Here is a 20,416-nt window from a genome sequence, read left to right on the forward strand (position 1 = left end):
GGTGAGACAAGGTGATCATCTACTTCACTTAGGTGTGGAGCAGCTATTGTGTATTGGCTGCTGCTGCAGTCCAGTTTCATGTAGTGTATGACACATAATTCACATTGGCTTTGTGTGCTCTCGATTTCTTTGCAGGTTCTTTGTCGTTTGCATCCCTGGAGCAGTCTTCTTCATCGGTGTCTGTACGAGGTCGGCTGCATTCCTGCCAGCAGTGCACCTATGTGACCCTGGACAAGTCAACTATGAACAGACACCTTCGGAAACACATGGGCGAGCTCCCCTTACAGTGCCACTTGTGTCCTTCTGCCTTCACTCAAAACTACAATCTGATGACTCACTTGCACACCCATGCAGGAAAGCTTCCCTTCCCCTGCATTCACTGCAGTGCATCCTTTTTGCAGAAAAACGACCTCATGAAACACTTCCGCACACACACAAAAGAGCGTCCCTTTTCCTGTGTCCACTGCAATGCTTCGTTTGTGATGAAAAGACACTTTGTCAAGCACATGCTCCTTCACACAGGAGAGCGTCCTTTCCCCTGTGCTCACTGCAATGCATCGTTTTTGCGGAAGTACGCCCTCTATGAACACATGCGCTCTCACACTGGAGAGCGTCCCTTTTCCTGTGTCCACTGCGATGCATCCTTTTCGATGAAGGGCACCCTCGTGAGACACATGCGCATTCACACAGGAGAGCGTCCCTTTTCCTGTGTCCACTGCAATGCATCGTTTGGGATGAAATGCCACCTTGTTGAGCACATGCGCACTCACACAGGAGAGCGTCCTTTCTCCTGTGCGCACTGCAATGCATCCTTTGTGCAGAAGAACCAACTCGTGAGACACATCACCAAGCACACAGGAGAGCGTCCCTTTCCCTGTGTCCAATGCAATGCGTCCTTTTTGACGAAAGCTTACCTCGTTGAGCACATGCGCAGTCACACAGGAGAGCGTCCCTTCTCGTGTGTCCACTGCACTGCATCATTTTTCCGAAAGAACCACCTCGCGGTACACATCCGCACGCATACAGGAGAACGCCCCTTCTCCTGTTTTCACTGCAATGCATCTTTTTCACAGAACTCCCACCTCGCGAAACACATGTCCCGTCGTCATGCAAACAAGATGCCATAAATGTGTGGGGCCTACAGGCTTTCTCTTAAAGGCCAACTCCGGTGATTTTTTGACCATGTCAAAGTAATGGTGCTTCTGTGTTGCTTAGAGGCTCCTGTCACGGGCCCGATAGTAGAAATACGTAACAAATTGCACAATAATTTGAAATAATAAAAAAAAGCGCAACACCGAAACCGAAATCCAACCAAGCAGTCTGTCTTCGCGTGACGTAAAACTTGTTAAAAACCGGAAATTGCGCAAGGCATGCGGTTCCTCCAGCGGGGAGTATGAAAGCTGCGAGAGCGGCGAAAAGCAGACGCTCAGCAGAAAGGTGACCACGCCGCGACAGCCGTACCAAGTCTGTGACTGACGTTGCCGCGTGCATATGCTCCTCGAAGCTTTCGCACAATGACAGCTGCGATTAAGACGCATTTGGAGGCCAATTACAAAAGCCATTCCTCTATGATGAAGTAAAACATACCTGTTTAGCCATGTGCATGCCTGGTTGCAGATTCCAATTCCAGATGGCGCCACCTGTCCAGGTGGCTGAAGCAGGCTGAATTTTGTGGCTGCTGTGATCGGGGTGAAGTGCTAACGTCGAAGTTTGCGGACTAACTAAAACTTTTTAGCAATGCACTGGGAAGAGTACATACGTTTGTGGATATCGGCGTTTGACAACGCGCCGGTGAGGTCGATCAAAATAAATATAAGCCAAGTACGAACAACCTTTCGCTCGATGCGCCGCTTATGGTACACGGATAGGCCCGGTCACGGTGGACCTTGTTTACGTTACGGTAAATGTTTCTGTACGACAATGTTTACGCAGGTGCACTCTTCAGCCGGTACGGTATTACCACAGTGTACGTGCGGCAAACCGGCACTGCTAGCTAAAACAGTCTAATATCGAGACGAAAGGTAATCTTTAGCTGCAAGTGTTGCGTGACTGTTCAGGTAATCGTACGGGGAATGGTGTGCAGCCACAACACAACACCACTTGCCACCCATCGCACGCAGGCCCACAGGGAACTGAAATTCGTACGCCGAACCAAGGAAGCGTTGGCCAAACACATGCGATCGCTGCCTTGTGGACAGCAGACGATGTAGTGCACTGGCACTTTGATTCCGTCACTTCCGTCGTTTTGCCGTAAATGACGTCACGCACACAATGTTGCCAATAATTGTGGGAAGCCAGTTGGGAGAGTTGGGGCAATCTATAAAATTCATTTGTAAAGAGTCTGCGTATCTCTCCAATCTGTAATTTGGTATAAATGACGGAAACATGCAAAGGAACGTACCCGGTGAATTTTATTGAGATCTAATGACCCTGAAAAATCACTGGAGTTGGCCTTTGAAGAAGTGGAGGTGTGGCTGGAAGTGCGAAGTTCATTAATTAGAGGTGACAGTGAAGGTGGGATTAGGAACAACGCTTACTTCAGCAATTCACAAGGGAGAGTAGAACGCATTTGTGTTAGGGAATAAAGCTTTCTGTTGGTCGAGTTGGTGTTTTATCACATACATTTTTTAGCGCAAAAGCTGAGGGGAAAGAAATCTTAAGAAAAAAACACAGTGCACAGGGCAAGTGCTAAACATCAACTGACTTTATTTCAGAAAAAAAAAAACACGGAAAGTAGACCCCTTGAGCGCATGCGTGCCACCGCTGCATCACTAATTAAGCATCAAATAAAAAAAGCTGTACTCTCTATTGAACAAATAGATAGAAGTATCGCTAATACACACCGTGCCCTTGTTCTTGATATGATAGGCTTCCAGCAAATCTCTTCTCAAGGTGTAAGCACTTCTGCCCAGTGTCTTAATCTCGCGAAGCCGTGGTGCACGTTTCCAAGCTGCGTGATGGACGGGCGAATGCGCATTGCTATTATTTTTCAAGGATAACTCATATTCCTGCGCACGGTCATTAATATATCTCTCAGTTTGATCTATGTATGTCTTCCGACATGATAGTGGTGTGGCATACATGACGTCGATGGCGCACTGTACGTACTATGGCCTGGCATGTTTCTTTTCGCATCCCTGCTTTTCTTGGCATACGCGTGCGCACAAGCCGCCCAGCTTTCGAGGAGCAGAGAGTGCGACTGGCACGCCGTGTTTGCTGGCAACCATCTTAACGTTGCGGGCCAACATATTAATGTATACGGTGCCACTTCAGGTCCCCACCTCACTCGTTCTGCATCGCTGGTGCTTTGCGGCTTTGTGCCTCTCATCTTCTTCAAAATGTTTTGGGTGATTGCACCAAGGACGATGCACGGGTAGCCGGCTGCCCGTAGCCTCTATAATTGTACTTGAAAGCTGGCCTGCATCATGTGCATGATGCATATCTTTGCCAGAGTCGACTCCAGACATAGTTTCACAATACTTTTTACAAACTTGTGTATTAGCGATACTTCTATCCAGTGGCATAGCCAGGGGGTGGTACACCGGGCCCATGCTTCCCCCCCCCCCCTTAAATTTTTTTCTGCCATAGCATACAGAGCCCAAAATGGCACTGGACCACATCTGCCTGCACGCCCCCAATTCAGATCTAGGAGCCCCCGCCCCCCCCATAAAAAATTTCTGCCTACGCCCCTGCTTCTATCTATTTGTTCAATAGCAAGTACAGCTTTTTTTGATTCGATGCTTGAGTAGCAATGCAGCAGCGGCACACTTAAGGGGTCTACTTTCCGTGTTTTTTTTTCTGAAATAAAGTCAGTTGATGTTTAGCGCTCGCCCCGTGCACTGTGTTCTTGTCTTCTAAAGATTTATTTACTTTCAACTGTTGCGCTATAAATTGTAGTTTGTGGTAGGGAAGAGGAGTAGTAGAAAAGAGGGGAAAGGAGAGGCCAGCTCCTTGAAGGTTTTAGGGTCTATTCCCACTGCCACCATTTTTCTAATCGGTAGAGAAGGTACTCCAGCCCGGTGCTCAGAGTTGCAGGTACACATTTCTCGACAAGGTGGCTGCTTATTTTCTCGGTCATCCTTCACTGCTCCACCCAGTGACACTGTGCCGTGCTCTCATATGGCTTCCAGAAATATCCTAAACCTCTACTTTTTGTGTATTCACACCATCGAGCACCAGATCGGGGTGACTTTCCAGTAGAAGGAGTGATGAGCGGCCACTGGGAATTTTAACCGACACCTCCAGAATACAAAGCAGACCCTCTGAAGGCTTTATCATAGCTATGGTTATTAAAAGTGAATGCAGTGGTGGATGTTGAGCGAGTATGATGCTGAAGTGGCCTCTCCTCCTTTATGCTAGCTGTAGGAGAAGTGTTTATTAATCAAATTAAGTAAAAGGTGGATGCACCTTTTGTTAGCCCGTAAGAGAAAACAGCGCATATTGGTGAGAAATTAGAATGAAATAATATGAGAGTAAAGGGATTTTCAACGATTTTGTGGTGGGGGTGTTTGGACATCGGTGGCCTTCGCAGAAGAAGTGGCTTAGGTCGCATTCACTCGTCACAGTTCTCAGGGTGCTGTCGAATCCATAGACGAGTGCACCTCTGTTGCCGTGCATAGGGCAGGGGTTAGAGGTGGTTGTACAAGCATGCGCAACACTTTGACTGTCCATGCTTGCTCCACTTGGAGATGTATGGACAAGCTGGGTACTAAAAGCCGTCACGCTTATCTTCTAGATAATCAGTATTGGAGAGAGAGAAAGAAATACTTGAATGAAATGTTAGCCTGGCTATTCGCCTGGCATACGACTCCAGGTGCTTGGTGATGATTATGATATATACACTGATAAACACTTAACCATATACTAAAGTCACACACACACGTGCACACACATAAATTACACTATTTACAAAGATTTGTTAAGGCTCATGGCCCGCAAGAATGCAGGGGTGGAACAGCTGCGCCATTCACGTCATTGCGCGCCAAACTTATTTACCTGCGCCATCCTGCACCGAACCACCCCTGTCGCACCAAACTCGTTTATCAGCACCGTACTGCGCCACAGCACCCGAATTTAGCCGCAAGGTGCAACAGCCATAGAGCCCCGTGCCTGAAAACAGAGCTGAAACATCGTCTTTTCAGTTTCATGAAGGCTGTGATCGCCTAGAGAGGTTGGCCCAAGAGGCACTGCACGCCACAGAAAAAAAAAAAAGAAAGGACAGAGGTTTCACAAGTGTTGGGACCAAGCTCTGTCTTTTAATTGCAATATGGACTCTCTCGGCGGGTTTTTGCCGTCACTATCATGTCCCATATATGTGTGTATATATACATAAAAGCCACAAATAAAAATAATTCAAAAGAAATTTTTTCCGAAGGGTGCGACTGGGGAATGTAACCTGCGACCCCTCGCGTCGCAGCGCGCTGCCTTACACGATTGCGCCACGTGCCATATGTGCTTCAGGATACTAGCGGCGAGCTATGTATGTACACCATTCACCGCTGGTGGTACGCAGAGTTCGGAGGGCTTCAGCGTGTTCACTATCACCCGCGAGATGGCGCGAAGGGCGCGCTTTAAATAGCTTTAAAAGACGTCGTTCCGCTAGCAGCTGCTTTGGGTAGGCTGTTCTGGTGTTCCGTGGAGCAGCAGCGTTTGCGACTTGGATCCAACGCAGGCAGCGTTGGGTCTAATGCACGAGACACAGGCCGTGCTGGTCATTGCCCACGCTGCATTTGCGTCGTATCGCTGGAAACCCAAGCTAGTTTTCGATTTTTGGGTTGTATAGTGCCGCGTCACTTGTGGCCAGTCGGTCAGGGAAAAAGAGCGCCGCTTGGCTCATGGTGGCGTGATCTAGTGGGAACACTTTGGCTTTTGTAGGTTTATGCCACAGGAGGGAAGAAATGAGACGGCCGAACCAAAATCACAGTATATATCTTACACCGTGACCAGAATCAACGCCAGCAGGGTGCGCGAGCCGCAGCTTCACGTGCCACTGCCAAGTGCCGTCTTTATTCTCTTGAAGTTGCGTTCTCTCCGGTTTTCTTCACCGCCCGAAGGAGTGCGCTACAGGGTCTTGGGACTTCAAGCCCTTTGATGTTGGAAAGTACGGCGCTCTTTTATCCACGCCGCCACACCCTCACCGCACCGTCAGCCTCCTCTTTTTTTCACCCTTTCTTTCGCGGAGCCGGCGCATCCGCAGCGCTGAATGGCTGCGACGCGCGATAACTCCCAGTCAGGTGGCTCTGACTTCACGAGGAGCGAGCGCAAGGAAACTTAGCGCGCTTGCAGTTGCTCACGCATGCCATGAACCCTCCAGGCGTCTACCTTCCAGGCGTGTGTATACGGGTGTGTGCAGGTGTATGTGTGCATGTGTGCGCCTGCGTTTGTATGTGCGTGAGAGCACGGGTTTGCGTGTGTGCGTCTTTGTGTGCGCACACGTGTGTGCATGTATCCGCCTGCGCGCGTTTGTGATGTCTGTATTGGCGCGTGTGTATATGCGTGTACGCACGTATGTATGCGCGTGCGTTTGTGTGTATTCGCGCGTGTGTATGTATGTGCGTGCGTACCTGTATCACGTGTGTATGTTTGTGCGTGTGTGCCTGTATCACGTGTGTAGTGCGCGTGAATGCCTGCATCGTATGTGTATGTATGTGCGTGCGTGTCTGTATCGCGTGTGTATGTACCGCGTGTGAAGGTATGTGCGTGCCTGTATCGTGTGTGTATGTGTGTGTGTATGTACAGTCGCGATCAATGTGACTTGCAACATGGGAGCCCGTGCCTCACAAGCTTTAATATCACCCATGGCTTCCACTATTCCTTACTTCCACAAGTAAGCACTCTTCATCTAACTTCGGGATAATCCCACATAAGAAAATATAATTTAGTTGTGGAAACTCAGGTAAGTTGTAGCCACGCGCCATTTTTGAACTCGGGAGTCCACGCGCTCCCGTGTTGCAAGTCATATGGAGCGTGTCTGTATCGCGTGTGTATGGGCATATGTGCGCCTGTGTCGTGTGCGTATGTATGTGCGTGCGCACGTGTCTGACAGCGGCATTCGCACAGAAAGCCTTCGGGCCCACTCATTTCGCCCAATTCAAGTAAGCCACCGATTTCCTTCTTAATAATATATAACAGTAATAATTGTTGGGGTTTAACGTCTCAAAACTACGATTTGATTATGAGAGACGCCGTAGTGGAGGGCTCCGAAAATATCGACCACCTGGTGTTCTTTAACGTGCCCTAAATCTAAGTACACGGGCCTCAAGCATTTTCGCTTCCATCGAAAATGCGGCCGCCGCGACCGGGATTCGATCCCGCGACCTGTGGGTCTGCAGTCGAGCACCATAACTACTAGACCACCGTGGCGGGTACCACATTTGTTCTTGGCTGCATTCTTTGAGCTCAAGGTCACAATTATTTGAAGTGTTTAGCGCAGATTTATCAAGAAGGGATAACACGTACACAGGCGCTAACTTTGAACCAATGATTTATTTGAACCCGCATCCCACATATTTATACATTGAAGAATCAATACTCACGCATGCGCAGGTACAGTACCGTCGAGGAAAACGACAATTACGAAATAAATTCTCGTCTACACTTTATGCTGCTTACATTATATGCGCTTAATACACCTCCGGCCGTGTTACGGACAGCCGAAGCGGCGACAGCGAGGTAACCGCTCAGTCGCCAGTTGGTATACTCACTTTTTCGAAGCAGTTCCGTTTGTATTCATCAAAGCGTCTCAAAAAATATATTTGTCACTTTGTTCTATCGGAAGCACACTTTCGTCACGACTATTGCTTAAGAGACAGGTTCTCATTTAATTCTTCAAGAGGCCGATTAAACAAGCGCGCGCAGTGATACAATGCGGCTGCAGCGAGCCGGTGGAGGGTTCAGCGTGCCGTGCGCCGCGCCGGCCAGGGAAAGGGCGAAATCCGAGGAAAATTGAGGAGGAAAACGGGTGCCCGGAGGAGAGTGTCGCTACTTTCAAGATCAAGTGGCTTTATTGGGACAACGCGAGCCCAAGAGTGGCTTGGGTTCTGCGCATGCGCCCTGGCAGCTCGCAAATTTCTTTGCTCCCCTTGCTCCTAGGGTCCCCAATTCTAAAGCTCTGGTGTTTCGCCGGAGTTGGGATGTGCGCCTCCGACTTGTACTTTGACATAAAGGGCGTGCTCGCGCGCTAATCTTTTTATACGTCTTGTGCATTCATGCGGTAATTTGAGTTGGCGATATAGACCGCACGAAGGTCACTTCACTCGCTGCAGCGGCCGCGTTTGCGAAAGGAGTGAGCTGCTAGCTAGAATAGCCAAAGTAGGGACTAGTTGAAGTACCAACTGTGACAATTGTTAGTTCGCGTTCGTATTCTGTGCAACCGTGCGTTCTTTTCATGCATCCCTTGTGCTTGAGCAACGCACAGCAAATTTTGAGCTGCTTGCCGCTCTTAGTGTGGCATTCCAATTTGTTGCTATCGCATTCATTGCTTCGTCCTTGAGGCAAAACTGGTACTTTTTTTCTTTATTTCTTTTGCATGTGTTTTTAAAGCTAATTACAGCAAAGTGTCTGGTATGAAAAGCTAAACTTTAATTGAGGGGAATGGTCTTTTGGGTCCAATACTGCATAGCACCAAAATTATTTTGCTGTTCTTGAAGTTAACCTCGAAGGAAACTTCCAGGATACGAGCATATTTCCCCAGACATTGTACCACCTAGCGCGTCTGCGGACATTGGGATACAAGCTATATAAAACAGAACGAACAGGACAACACGAACGTCTGTACATAACTAAATAAGGCTATTGCACAATTTAGTGTTTGCCAAAAGCATCTTTGGACAAATGCTGCTTCACCATGGTGCTACATGTGCTCTGAACCGCTTTCTGACTGCTCCAAGCTTGCTCGAAAAGGCCTTTCTGGCTGCTCGAAGCCTGCTACAGAAGGCACTTTTGCCTGCTCCCAGGACTGCCCCCACACCCATGTACCCTGTTCCACCACTGAGAATGTCAACAGCGCTTTCGGGCCGCGTAACGCACAGGTGGTACTTTGCCGTGGGCCAAGAATGTGCCACAGTTCTAAGCTTGGGTTCTGTTGGTGGCGTAATACCGCCTTCACAAACTCTCTCTGAGTCACACAAAACATGTTGCAAGTCTTCTGGGGCATTACACTGAATGCATAGCGACGAGGCAGACCTTTTAATCTTGTTCTTAACGTATAGGCGACGTTTAGTCTGATGCGGTGTAGGCACGTCTGATCTCGTCTGTTAAGGTCTCGCGGCACGTAGAGGTCACACGGTAGATCAATTTGGTATAAATGTCCGTATTGGTGTCTTGCATCTCTGGAATCGCTGGAAGCGCCAAGCGTGTGCTGATACAAGTGTCGCCGCGTCTTTTCTCGAGAAAGGTATCTCGGCCATTTCTCTCGAGGCATCACGTCCAGCTTTGGCAGCATGATCAACCTAGACGTTGCCTTGTATTCCGCAGTGGGCTGGTATCTATTGCAGAACAATGCTGTGACGCATTTTCAGGCTTTGTTGCATAGACACCTGATGTAGTATTCTACCACAGAGCCACGCCGGTGCTTGAAACTCATTTGCAAAAACAAAAAAAAACATGGCTGATCCCCCTTTCATAGGAATCGGTATAACACGAAAGTGAAACGTGTCTGCACAGGGGTAGTTGAGCGTTTATTGTGCATTGTTTCGCCACAGAGGCGAATGAATGAATGAATGCTATAGCAACAAATTTTAATTTCACGCGAAGAACGGCAAGCAGCTCGAAACTTGCAGCGCACTCTAAAGCAGAAAGGACGCACGGAAAGAACATGCACAGGACGAGCACGAACTAACACCTGTCACAATTGTTACCTCTCTGTGTGTGAGCAACGCGCTCCTTTCGGAAGCGCAGCCGCTGCAGCGAGTCAAGTGACCTTCGTGCTCTCTGTAACGTCAACGGAAACTTGCGGTGAAAGCACAAGACGTACAAATCGCCCCCATCACGAGATAAGCGCGCGCGCACGGCAGACACCCCCTGTGAAGGCGCGCTCGCATCGCAACGCGTGGGGCGACGACCATTAAAACGCGCCCTTCGTGCCATCTCGCCAGTGACAACAAGAACACGCTGAAGCCACCGATATCTGAGTGCCGCAACGGTGAATGGTGTAAATAGCTCGCCGTTAGCAAGCTGAAGAACGTACGGTCTGTGGCCGAGTGGTTTCGCGCTGCGGAGCGAGGGGTCGTAGGTTCGACTCCCAGCAACGGAACTTTTTCTTCTAGTTTTTTCCCCATTTGTTAGTGTATATTTTACAACGTCATATCCGTGACGGAAATACGTCAGTGTAACCGTAGTGGACCCCGGCATAAAACACTCGTGTTTTACAGGCTTTGTGTCGGGAAGGAACCACATTAACATATGTAATATAGCGTGGTATAAAAGGGTAAAATAACAACCAGGCGTCACACTACGCGAATTCTTTAACCAGGTGTCACGCAATGCGAATTGCGTAGCGAGTGGGTTGTTGAACGCTTCCAACCCATTACAAAGGGCTCTGCCATTATTCTTCATTGTCATCAGGCACAGCATCAACAAAGTGCGCATAATGCCTTACAGGTGTTTAGCGAGCACCACGGTTCTCCGCAGAATGACGAAAAATGACATAGTGGCTGCTTCCCTACTCCACAAAAATTATGATGATTTATAGCGTAGTGGTTTCCTCGCAAGTGCACTTGTATTGGTTGCCAAGGAAGCCCATATGGCCCCCATGATTCATTTCTACGGGGTCTCGATAAAGTTCTTCCCATCTTTTTCTCTCTTTCACTCGTTAACGTATGTTATATAGCGTGGTGGGAGAGTGCACTAACGACCGGGCGTCACACAATCCGAACTAAGTAACTATAGCGGGTCGTTTAAAGCTTCCAACCCATCACAAAGGGCTCAGGCATAATTATACATCATCATCAGTCGTCGCATCAACAAAGTGCACATAACGCCTTACAGACGTGTAGCTGGTACCTCGCTTCTCCGCAGAATGACGAATAATGGCGTTGTGGGTGCTTCCCAACTTCACAAAAATTATGATTTATAGTGTAGTCGGTATCTTGTTAGTGTACTTGTATTAGAAGCGCCAAGAGAGTTTACAACGGGCTCTAGAAACGCCGCCCTTCCAGCTTTCCCTGTAACTGTGCCGCGCTTTCCGCGCAGGCCTGGCGTTTTATTGCGATAGCAATTATATGGACACTCGGCGGATTTTCGCCGTCGCTGTCATGTCCCGGATATGTATATGTATGTATGTATATATATATATATATATATATATATATATATATATATATATATATATATAAAGGCACAAAGAAGAATAAAGCAGAAGAAAAAAGTTCTGAAGTACCCGACCGGGGATTTGAACTAGCAACTCCTCGCTCCCCAGCGCGCTGCGTTAGACAACTCAACCACACGCCATGCATGCGCCGACGAAATAACGGAGAGCTATTTATGTTCACCATTTACCGCTGCTGGTACGCATATCTCGGAGGAGCTTGAGCGTGTTTTCTATCATGCAACGCTTCTACATTTTCTTTAAATTTGAAAACTGCCCTTGCGACGCGCACGACAAGTTGGCCCCTTCTATACCCACTCGTGATGTGGAACGAAGAAAAAAAAAAACACTGGGCACACCTTGCGTCAGACGCACCTGTGGCAGGTGACGCAGAGGGGTCACTCCACGCACAGCAGTTAAAAAAAATATCTAAGAGGATCTGATTCTCCATTGTCGACACGCAGTCTTGGCCAATCCCCAGAGTGGGTATGTGCCTTAATTTTGAGGAAACAGACAAACAAACATTGTCGACACTTGCAGCGCGTTGGTCAAGTACAAAGATGTAACAACTGCGACAGTTGTTACTTCACGCTTATCCTAGCTGTGTATACCTGTGCGTTCATTTCGGGCGTCCTTCTTTGTGCTTCATCGGCGCGCTGCAAGTACCGAGCTGCTTGTCGTTCTTCATGTGAAATTCCAATTTCTTGCTATCGCATTCATTGCTTCGCCCTTGCGGCGAAACTGTGACTTTTCTTTCGAGACCGAAACAAATACAAATCATATAGTGCGGGGAGCGAATCGAATACTTTGCGCATGGATGGATGCATTTATAGTTAAGTCAGACTTCGCGAGCAACGTAGGGTACTGCCTATACCTAACCTGTCACGCTTTACGCCTGCTCTACATCATTGGGTGCGGAATGTATCGAATGTATACCCAGCAATTCCGGACATCGCTTTCAGTTCTCGGTTTTTGGCACCACGTGGCGTACGGACCTTAAAGATTCGTAATTCCCGCTATGACTCCGACAGCGTAGCGGACACAAAGACAGACGACAATATCGGCTTTCACCACCGCGCGCGAACCGGCAATCGCCGACTGATAACCGCAACGCATGCGACGAGCGGGCGGCGCGCGCTCAACTGTGAATCAGCACTAGTTTTGTTGCAAAGTGGCTCGGTCCTTCTTCAAGACGACGGAATCTGGAAAAGGCGTCCTGCCCTTCCTCTCATTTTTCGTTGAATATTTTCCGAGTTTCTTCAATATTTTTTGTCCGATCGTACTGCCGTTGGCCTCCCCTGGTTCCTTTTAAAGTTGGCAAGCACGCCTTTTGTCGCTTCCATGTTTTGAATCATAGAAGCTAATTTTGAGAAATAATACCATCTTAAAATATGATGATGGTCGTTGCGTTTCGGTCTGTGCATACTCAGGCTTGACTTCCCTCATTTTCGTTGGCGTCAGTTTACAAGCTTATTACATTGCACAACTAGGTGAAAGCGCCAAGCCGTGTGGTACAGTCGCTAGACTTCGCTTTTTCGTGTTCAATAAGCGACAGAACTAAGGCAAAAATTTATTTGAATACTGATTATTATTCAGTAGCTTTCGTTGAAGTATTTTAATTAGGCGCGATAGTTTGAACCGTGTGGCTTTCCTTTCTCAAACTCATAATAAAATACGCCCTAAATAACTTATGTTCCTAAGCACAGTACACAATTTACAGCCCGCCCTCGCCTTTCTTCTCAGTGTTTCTGAACATGAAATGAGATCGAATGAACTGACAAATCCCACCTCAATGCCTCAATGGATATCTGCTAGTCAGCAGATTTGTGCGAAGTCATGGATTGAAACCAAGCTATTGCGGCCTGTTTAAAGCAGGAAAAAAACGAAAACAAAACCGTGTTTCTTTACGTGACAACGTACGTTAACAGGCCCTTCACGAAATCCATTGGAAACTTTTGTTACGTTTTGAAAGCATTCTGTTGCTTATGTAAACAAGGCAACCGCAAGAGTCTCGAAACGCATGTCTTCTTGTTCTCTGTGATGAATGCTTGTTTACCGTGAAAAAAGTGCGTGTTCTTTGCAAGACATTGTTTCGATTGCACCTAAAGTTGTAGATGCCATCTAGCTAAGATTTTAAGAATGATTTTTTTGTAAATTAGTTAATTGTAGGAAGAGTTGCAATATGTTGAACTGTCCTGTTACCGCATTTCCAGAAGATCAGCGCCACTGACAACTCAGGCACTCTGTGTCTTTGCCTCGTCAAGAGTCCGCAAGCATAGTTGTTTTTCCCCGCTTTCCTGTGGACACTGTAGCCTCAGTACGTTGTAATATTCACGTGATGGGCCCCGCATGTGTTTATCGCTATTTTTCATTGCGGCACCGTTCTAGTGTCGTCACTGAGCGTCTCAGATTAGAGGGTTAACTGAAGTTGCGTGTCATAGTCAGTGGCTCGATCACTGCGCTGCAGCCCGTGGCTCACATTCGCAGAAAGCCCGGCTCCCTCAGAAAGGCATGACGTTCTGTATGAAATTTTGGCCGCCCTTCTGCGAAGCAGCCACTCATGTTTTGTAGACACGATCACTACAGAATGATGTGTACTGCCCATTTATTTGTAGTGCGCACTGATCATAGTGAGAAAATCCGAAGTGCAGGGGAGGAATGAGGGCATAAGGCAGGCTAGTCGATGTTTTCGTAGGTGAGCCTATCTTAGTCAAAGGCGTCAATGACCAACCTTTCCAAACATATGGCGCCTTTGACGAATATACCACCCATCGAAATATCAGCTAACCGGTATGAGGCCCCTATTATGGCGAAAGCCTTAGATGCCTCATCAAACGCGAAAACTGACCGTCGGCGTCTTCGAGATTTGGCAATATCTCTCGATACTTCGCGAGACCGGCGTTGGCGTTGAAGGATGCAAAAAAATAATAAAAGTGGGTTCAGAGTCACGTGATACTCAAGTGAATTGTGTGTGTGTGTATGTGTGTATGTGTGTTTGTGTGTGTGTGTGTGTGTGTCGGCGTACCAAAAGCCACGTGACGTCAGCATGACGTCACATATCGCCAGAATTTGACACATCGTAGTGGCGACATCGAAGGGCATCGTCATTTGATTAAAGGCGGGCCGATCACGGAGGCTCTGCAAAACCATGTCAGGAGCAGAAAGCTTGTAACGCCTCCGATCCGGGAGGCAGTGCAAAAGCACGTTGAACTCGGAAAGCTTTTGAGTGTTACGGTGGAGGGGAGGATCAGCACGTCGACTGAGAAGAAAAAGAACAAGAAAATGGCTTTCGCCTTCGAGTCGTCTTAGGCGATTGCATAAGGGACCCTCTGAGTTTTTCCTGTTCAGACAACCTCTATAGCACACCTATTCGGTGCCTTTGACTACGCTGTCCCTCATCTTCAAAAATTCAGTTATGCGATACTACCAATAAGCACCAATAAACATTTATTAGTCTAAAGTCGCCGACATGGGTCACTGGAGGGCAAAAAGATACGACCCGTTGAACACAACCACACATTTATGCTTCGTCGTTAACGCGGGAGAGTCACGCACTTAGCTTCGCCGAAATTAAGCTTGGGAATGTTCTATTGCAAGCATAAGTTAGTCCATACGTAATCTGGAAAAGTTCACATGCGCATGCTATGCGCATGTGAACTTTTCCAGATTACGGACGCTATTGCTTCGCGATGACGTATTGCAGTCATCACGGTGGATGTTTATCCCGCCCCTCCAATCTTGCTTCTGCTCCCTAGGCTGTCTTCTGGCGCTGCTGTTGCACTTGAAATGTTTCAATGCAGTGCATTTTACATGGTATCCGCGTTTCTTTTTCTTCCTCGCGCCATAGGTTGGGAAATCCACAGCATGATTAGAGGCAATACTTCTGTAGCTCATTGTTCGTACACCGGTGTACCGAGCCGAAAATGTTGAACCAGCTTCAATGGAAAGCTTCTGAGCTTTCATTTTTGCCATTACAATTAAGTGTAAACGATCACAATAGAAGTTTGAGTTGAGAATGAAAAAACGACCGTTTTAACTGATTTGACGTATTTCATCAGGGCCTATAGCTTAGAACGCTAGGTTACGTTAAATCCAGTTAACTTGTATATTCAACAGCTAGGGCACACTGTTCATTCAGCTGCAATTAAGCCCTCTTTCGGTCAGTCCAAGAAACGCCTCTGTGAGCATCATAAACCTAATTGTCATCATCTTTAGCCTATTCAGTGACCACTTCAGAACTGGGGTTTTCTCTAACGATCTCCCATTCCCTCTATCCTGCGACAGTTGATTGCACTTTATTCCTGCGACATTCTTAATTTCATCACCTCGACGTAACACTCTGCTGTCATTGACTTCGTTTCTGTTCTCTTGGTATCTATTACGCCGCACTAACGGCACATGAATTATCGGTCCTTCGTATTAGTGACCTGCCCAAGTCCACTTTTTTTCTGATGATGTTAACTAGGATGTCGGCAACGCCTGTTTGTTCCCTTATTTTCTCTACGTATCGTTCGGTGTCTTAATGCGGGTCATTTTTTTTTTCCGTCATACATTGCGTGGTACTTCACTTTTTTCTCGAGTTTCCTTGTTATCCTTCAAGTTTTCAGCCCCGTATGTTACTTCCAATAATACGATATTGCACGGGTCGGCAAACTCACTCATGAGTCGACCTACTCAAACTCATTCAGACTCAGATCGGGCCATGAGTCTGACTGTGAGCGAGTCCGGGTAAGTAATGTTTTGGTGTGTTTGAGTCGGAGTGAGTCCGACTGAGGAAAATTTTAGTGAGCCTGAGTGCAGGTGCGTTCGGTTGAGAAACATACTGGCGAGTCTGAGTACGAGTGAGCCCTAAGCACAAAATATATTTCTTGAATGAGTCTGAGTGGCCTACACCGTCTAATGCCGACCTATGGTTATATCTACTCATCTTCAGCATTACTACCAGTCTTATATCGGCTTACCATTATACCCAAGTCTATTCACACATATGTCAACGCACGAGCGTTAATGCGCCACCTCAATATTTATTGATCAGAGGTTTGAGGCGTTTGTGTGTGTGTGTGGGGGGGGGGGGGGTCTACCTCCTCGTGCAAACTCTTTCACGGGAAGTTCTTGATAATATATCTCGTGTGAGTCGCGTATTTCATAAAACTGTCCTTGTATGATTTCAGCCACTTATAATACGTGTTTGATGGTGAAAGATCAAAAGGCGCATCGTAGAGCACCGATTACGTGAGATATTGGCGTTAAAGAGCGTCGGCACCATGACCGAAAAAGCTAATTTAACGCTAACAGACTCATGAATCGACTCACTCAGATTCACTCAGACACAGGTCAAGCCGTGAGTCCGAGTGAGTCCGGCTGAGTAATATGTTGGTGAGATTGAGTCCGAGTGAGCCTTCGGAGCAAAATGTATTTCTTCAGTGAGTCTGAATGAGCTCCAATTTTTTTGCCGACTTATGCGCAATTGTTGTATACATCCCGCTTTAAGAATAGCGGTGAATTGCCTGTCATGACTTAGGAATGTCTATCTCAAGCACTCCAGCCCATCATCGGCGAATTTTCGTTTCATGAGTAGGTTACCCTTTTAGTTATTGGTGTCGATGTACATGCTCTCGCGCAGGCTCTGAACACTGGTTGCTAATTTTGAGTTCTTCTAAGGACTGAAAACAGCCGAGCACGCAACACGGTTAAATTTGCAGACACAGGAAAAAATATTTTGATTATCACTGCTCCTCCGCTTGTGTTTCGTCGGGGTAAGGTGATTCGACACGTCGTTTTTTTTTCATTGCGGGCTCACTACAGGCAGTAGTATATAACTCCTCGAAAAAATACTGACAGAGTCCCAGTTTCATGCAGGAGCGTTAGCGTTTTACAGCACTTTGAAGGAAATTTATGGCGTTATATATATATATATATATATATATATATATATATATATATATATATATATATATATATATATATATATATAGTAGTGGGGAAAGAATCACGCGGACACCCCGATAGAATAAGGAATGAAGAAAGAAACTACGACTTTCGTTGATTCGGCACTACTGTATATTTTCACTAACGTTTCGTCTGGTGGATCAGACTTTGTCAAAGTAACAAGTACATCGCGGTGGATTTCCTTATAAACACGCTTAAAGTACATAGTTTCAAAGAACTTATCGATAGCAAGAATGACAACATAAGATAGCGGTCACACGCAGTCGACATAGATTCATGCGCGCACATTTGGGACTCGTGGCAGCGAAGTCCGGTTACACAGAGTAAGATAGATTGCACACGCAGTTGATATGGCATTACACACTAGTGATATGACAGAATTATTGGATTGCACGTCACATGGAGGAAAAGGCGGGGGGGGGGGGATGACATCAGATCTGCGCTTTATCTATTTTTTTCGCGGGAGCGTAATCACATGCTAGCATTAAACTGCAAACAGTCTGAGATCGCAAACAGAAAATCTACGCAGCGCTAAGATCAATCTTTACTTTTTAACTTCTCCTGAAGTACGCTTCAAACACATCAAGGTCAATACGAGAAGAAACTCAATACGAGAAGAAGCTGTCGCAAAAGGTGCACGCGCAAACTCGGGATTTAGTTGCCGTCTCCTGATGGCGCATTATTTGCTGTGTTTTTTATTTTCGTATCCTAACCAAATGCATATTTTCAGACAAAAAAGGTGTACAGTATACTGATGGATCGAAACAGGACACTTTAGGGCTAAGTATCCAAGATACCTTCATTTACACCGTCTTCAGTTCGGTTTATATCGGTGTAAATTCAACTCGAACTGGTAAATGAGCAAAAAATCATCCTGAAGGACCACATTCATTGCGACGTGGTTATCTCAAGCAGTAGCGAATACCAGTCGTTATACTGGAAAATTTGGTGTCTTGTTTGAATCTGGTGAGCACGGTACAGTTTTGCAGCCTGTTTGTGCAGTGTAAATTTACGTGATTAATCTATATGACACACCTTCTCTGCCGAGAGTGTCCTATGCGGCAAAGAAGTTTCAATACCATGCTGAGTTAGGCGTAATTAGAGAAATTATGTCACATGACACGACTGTCGCGGGTGAGCTTGGTTCGATCTCACACAACACAAGGAAACGTAATTGAACCTTTTCCTAATTAACACTACTTAGGATTAACTGAGTTTTATTAGCTTCAGCTTGGTCAGCTGTAATGCTCCTGAGCTTGGCTGCAGGGGGCTCACAGGGAATCAGCTTCGCTTGCTTGAAAATAACACGATTAATTTGATTTGCTTAATTAAAGCTAATTACGATCTGATTTTATTTGGAAGTGCCATGCTCAATTATGCCTAATGAGATTCATATCTACATGTCTTGACACCGCTTAATTAGGTTAATTAGTTTAATTAACGTTGAGGAAATAGGTCACGTGAAACTCGAGTATCTAGGGTGTGCTTGGTTTGATATAGGCCTAATTAGTGTCATAATTAACGCTAATTAGGCTTTAATGATCCTAATTAGTCTCAGCTTGGTCAAGGGCAATCCTCCTGAGCTTGGATTCACTGGGATGATGGGGAATTCGACTTGGCTTAAATTGGTCACAACTGGGCTTGCCTTGTTTATGCTTAATATGCTTGGCTATATCGGGTGAAACAATCATAAACTATGCTTAATTAGATTTGGCTATACTTTCCTCGACTCAACTGCGCTCATGTAGGGTCAACTTGGCCTAACATGAAAACGGCAAGCTGGGCTAAGCTTAATTGGGATTTGCTTACATGCACTTACTTATGCTTGGCTTTATTACGAGATACCATGCTTAGCTAGGTTTAGTCAGTTTCGCCTACACTTACTTTGGCTTAACTAGGCACATCTAAGCTTAACATGGCTTAATGCGAGAAAGACGAGCTGGGTTGAGAAACTTGATCATGTATTCTTGGCTTCACTAGGTTCTACGATGCTTAGTCAGGCTGATTGACCGGTGTAAAAAGCGACGCGCGCACGGCGCTTGAGCGGGCCCCGCCGCAGCCGCTTCGTAAAACAACGGCGCAGATTAGATGGAGCAACGAAAGCGACACCCAGTTGACGTTTTGTCTACGAGCGCCATAACCACGTCAGACAGAGCGACATGAGAGGCCATCTGATATGTAGGGACGCGCATGCGCACCGCTGCTTCACTGGTGCTCTCGACAGCAGGCGCAGCGTCGGTAGATGGCGCGTCGATGCATTCTGCCACGCGATCCCGTGGTCCGTATACTTTTGCACGCGCCTGTACTTGTTACTTTGACAAAGTCTGGTCCACCAGACGAAACGTTAGTGAAAATATACAGTGCCGAATCAACGAAAGTCGTAGTTTCTTTCTTCATTCCTTATATATATATATATATATATATATATATATATATATATATATATATATATATATTTAGTGTGAGCATTCTTCATACTTGCCATCTTCTCACCTGTATATACTCATCATCACCGCTTGGGTCTGAGTAGTGGGTCTGAGTCCACTACTCTCGCCTGCTGCTAATGATGACCATGCGACGACCACAGCGTTAACTGCCACCATCAATCCTGATCTCCCTGCGGCGCAGAAGGAAGATCTCTTCACACTGCTTCGAAAACACAGTGCTTCCTTCGACGTCCACTCCAAGTTTCTGGGGCGCACTTCCGTCGCAGTGCACCGCATCGAAACCGAGGGCAATTCGATCGTACGCCGTCGACCATACCGCGTGTCTTCCGCAGAGCGCAAGATCATCGAGGACAACGTCACCGACATGCTGAAACGCGACATCATTCGGCCGTCGTCCAGTTCTTGGTCGTCGCCTGTTGTCCTGGTCCGGAAGAAGGACGGCTCGGTACGATTTTGTGTCGATTATCGGGCACTTAATAAGATCACGCGCAAAGACGTATATCCGATGCCGCGAATTGATGATGCCCTCGGCTCCCTCCAGGGCGCTGAATATTTCTCAAGTCTCGATCTCCGGTCAGGGTACTGGCAAATACCCATGCACGAAGCGGACAAGGACAAGACGGCCTTTGCAACGCCCGATGGCCTCTATGAGTTTAATGTAATGCCCTTCGGTTTATGCAACGCTCCGGCAACGTTTGAGCGTATGATAGACACA

The 20,416-nt window shown here is 46.8% G+C and overlaps 1 protein-coding gene across 9 annotated transcripts in view; it reads left to right on the top strand.

The window, feature by feature from the left end:
• Nucleotides 1-5,333, top strand: part of LOC119390679 (gastrula zinc finger protein XlCGF8.2DB-like) — a 170,833-nt gene extending 165,500 nt beyond the window's left edge. For 8 of the 9 annotated variants that reach the window (XM_049415101.1, XM_049415095.1, XM_049415102.1 and 5 more), the window contains one exon: nt 136-5,333. In XM_049415101.1, coding sequence (XP_049271058.1) covers nt 136-1,127 — 992 coding nt within the window. In that variant the 3' untranslated portion in view covers nt 1,128-5,333. The remainder of the gene's footprint in view (nt 1-135) is intronic. The other variant, XM_049415097.1, reaches the window with a different exon arrangement.
• Nucleotides 5,334-20,416: the final 15,083 nt, after the last annotated feature.

Source organism: Rhipicephalus sanguineus, chromosome 4, assembly GCF_013339695.2.
Source record: "Rhipicephalus sanguineus isolate Rsan-2018 chromosome 4, BIME_Rsan_1.4, whole genome shotgun sequence".
In the NCBI taxonomy this organism is placed as follows: Eukaryota; Metazoa; Arthropoda; class Arachnida; order Ixodida; family Ixodidae; genus Rhipicephalus; species Rhipicephalus sanguineus.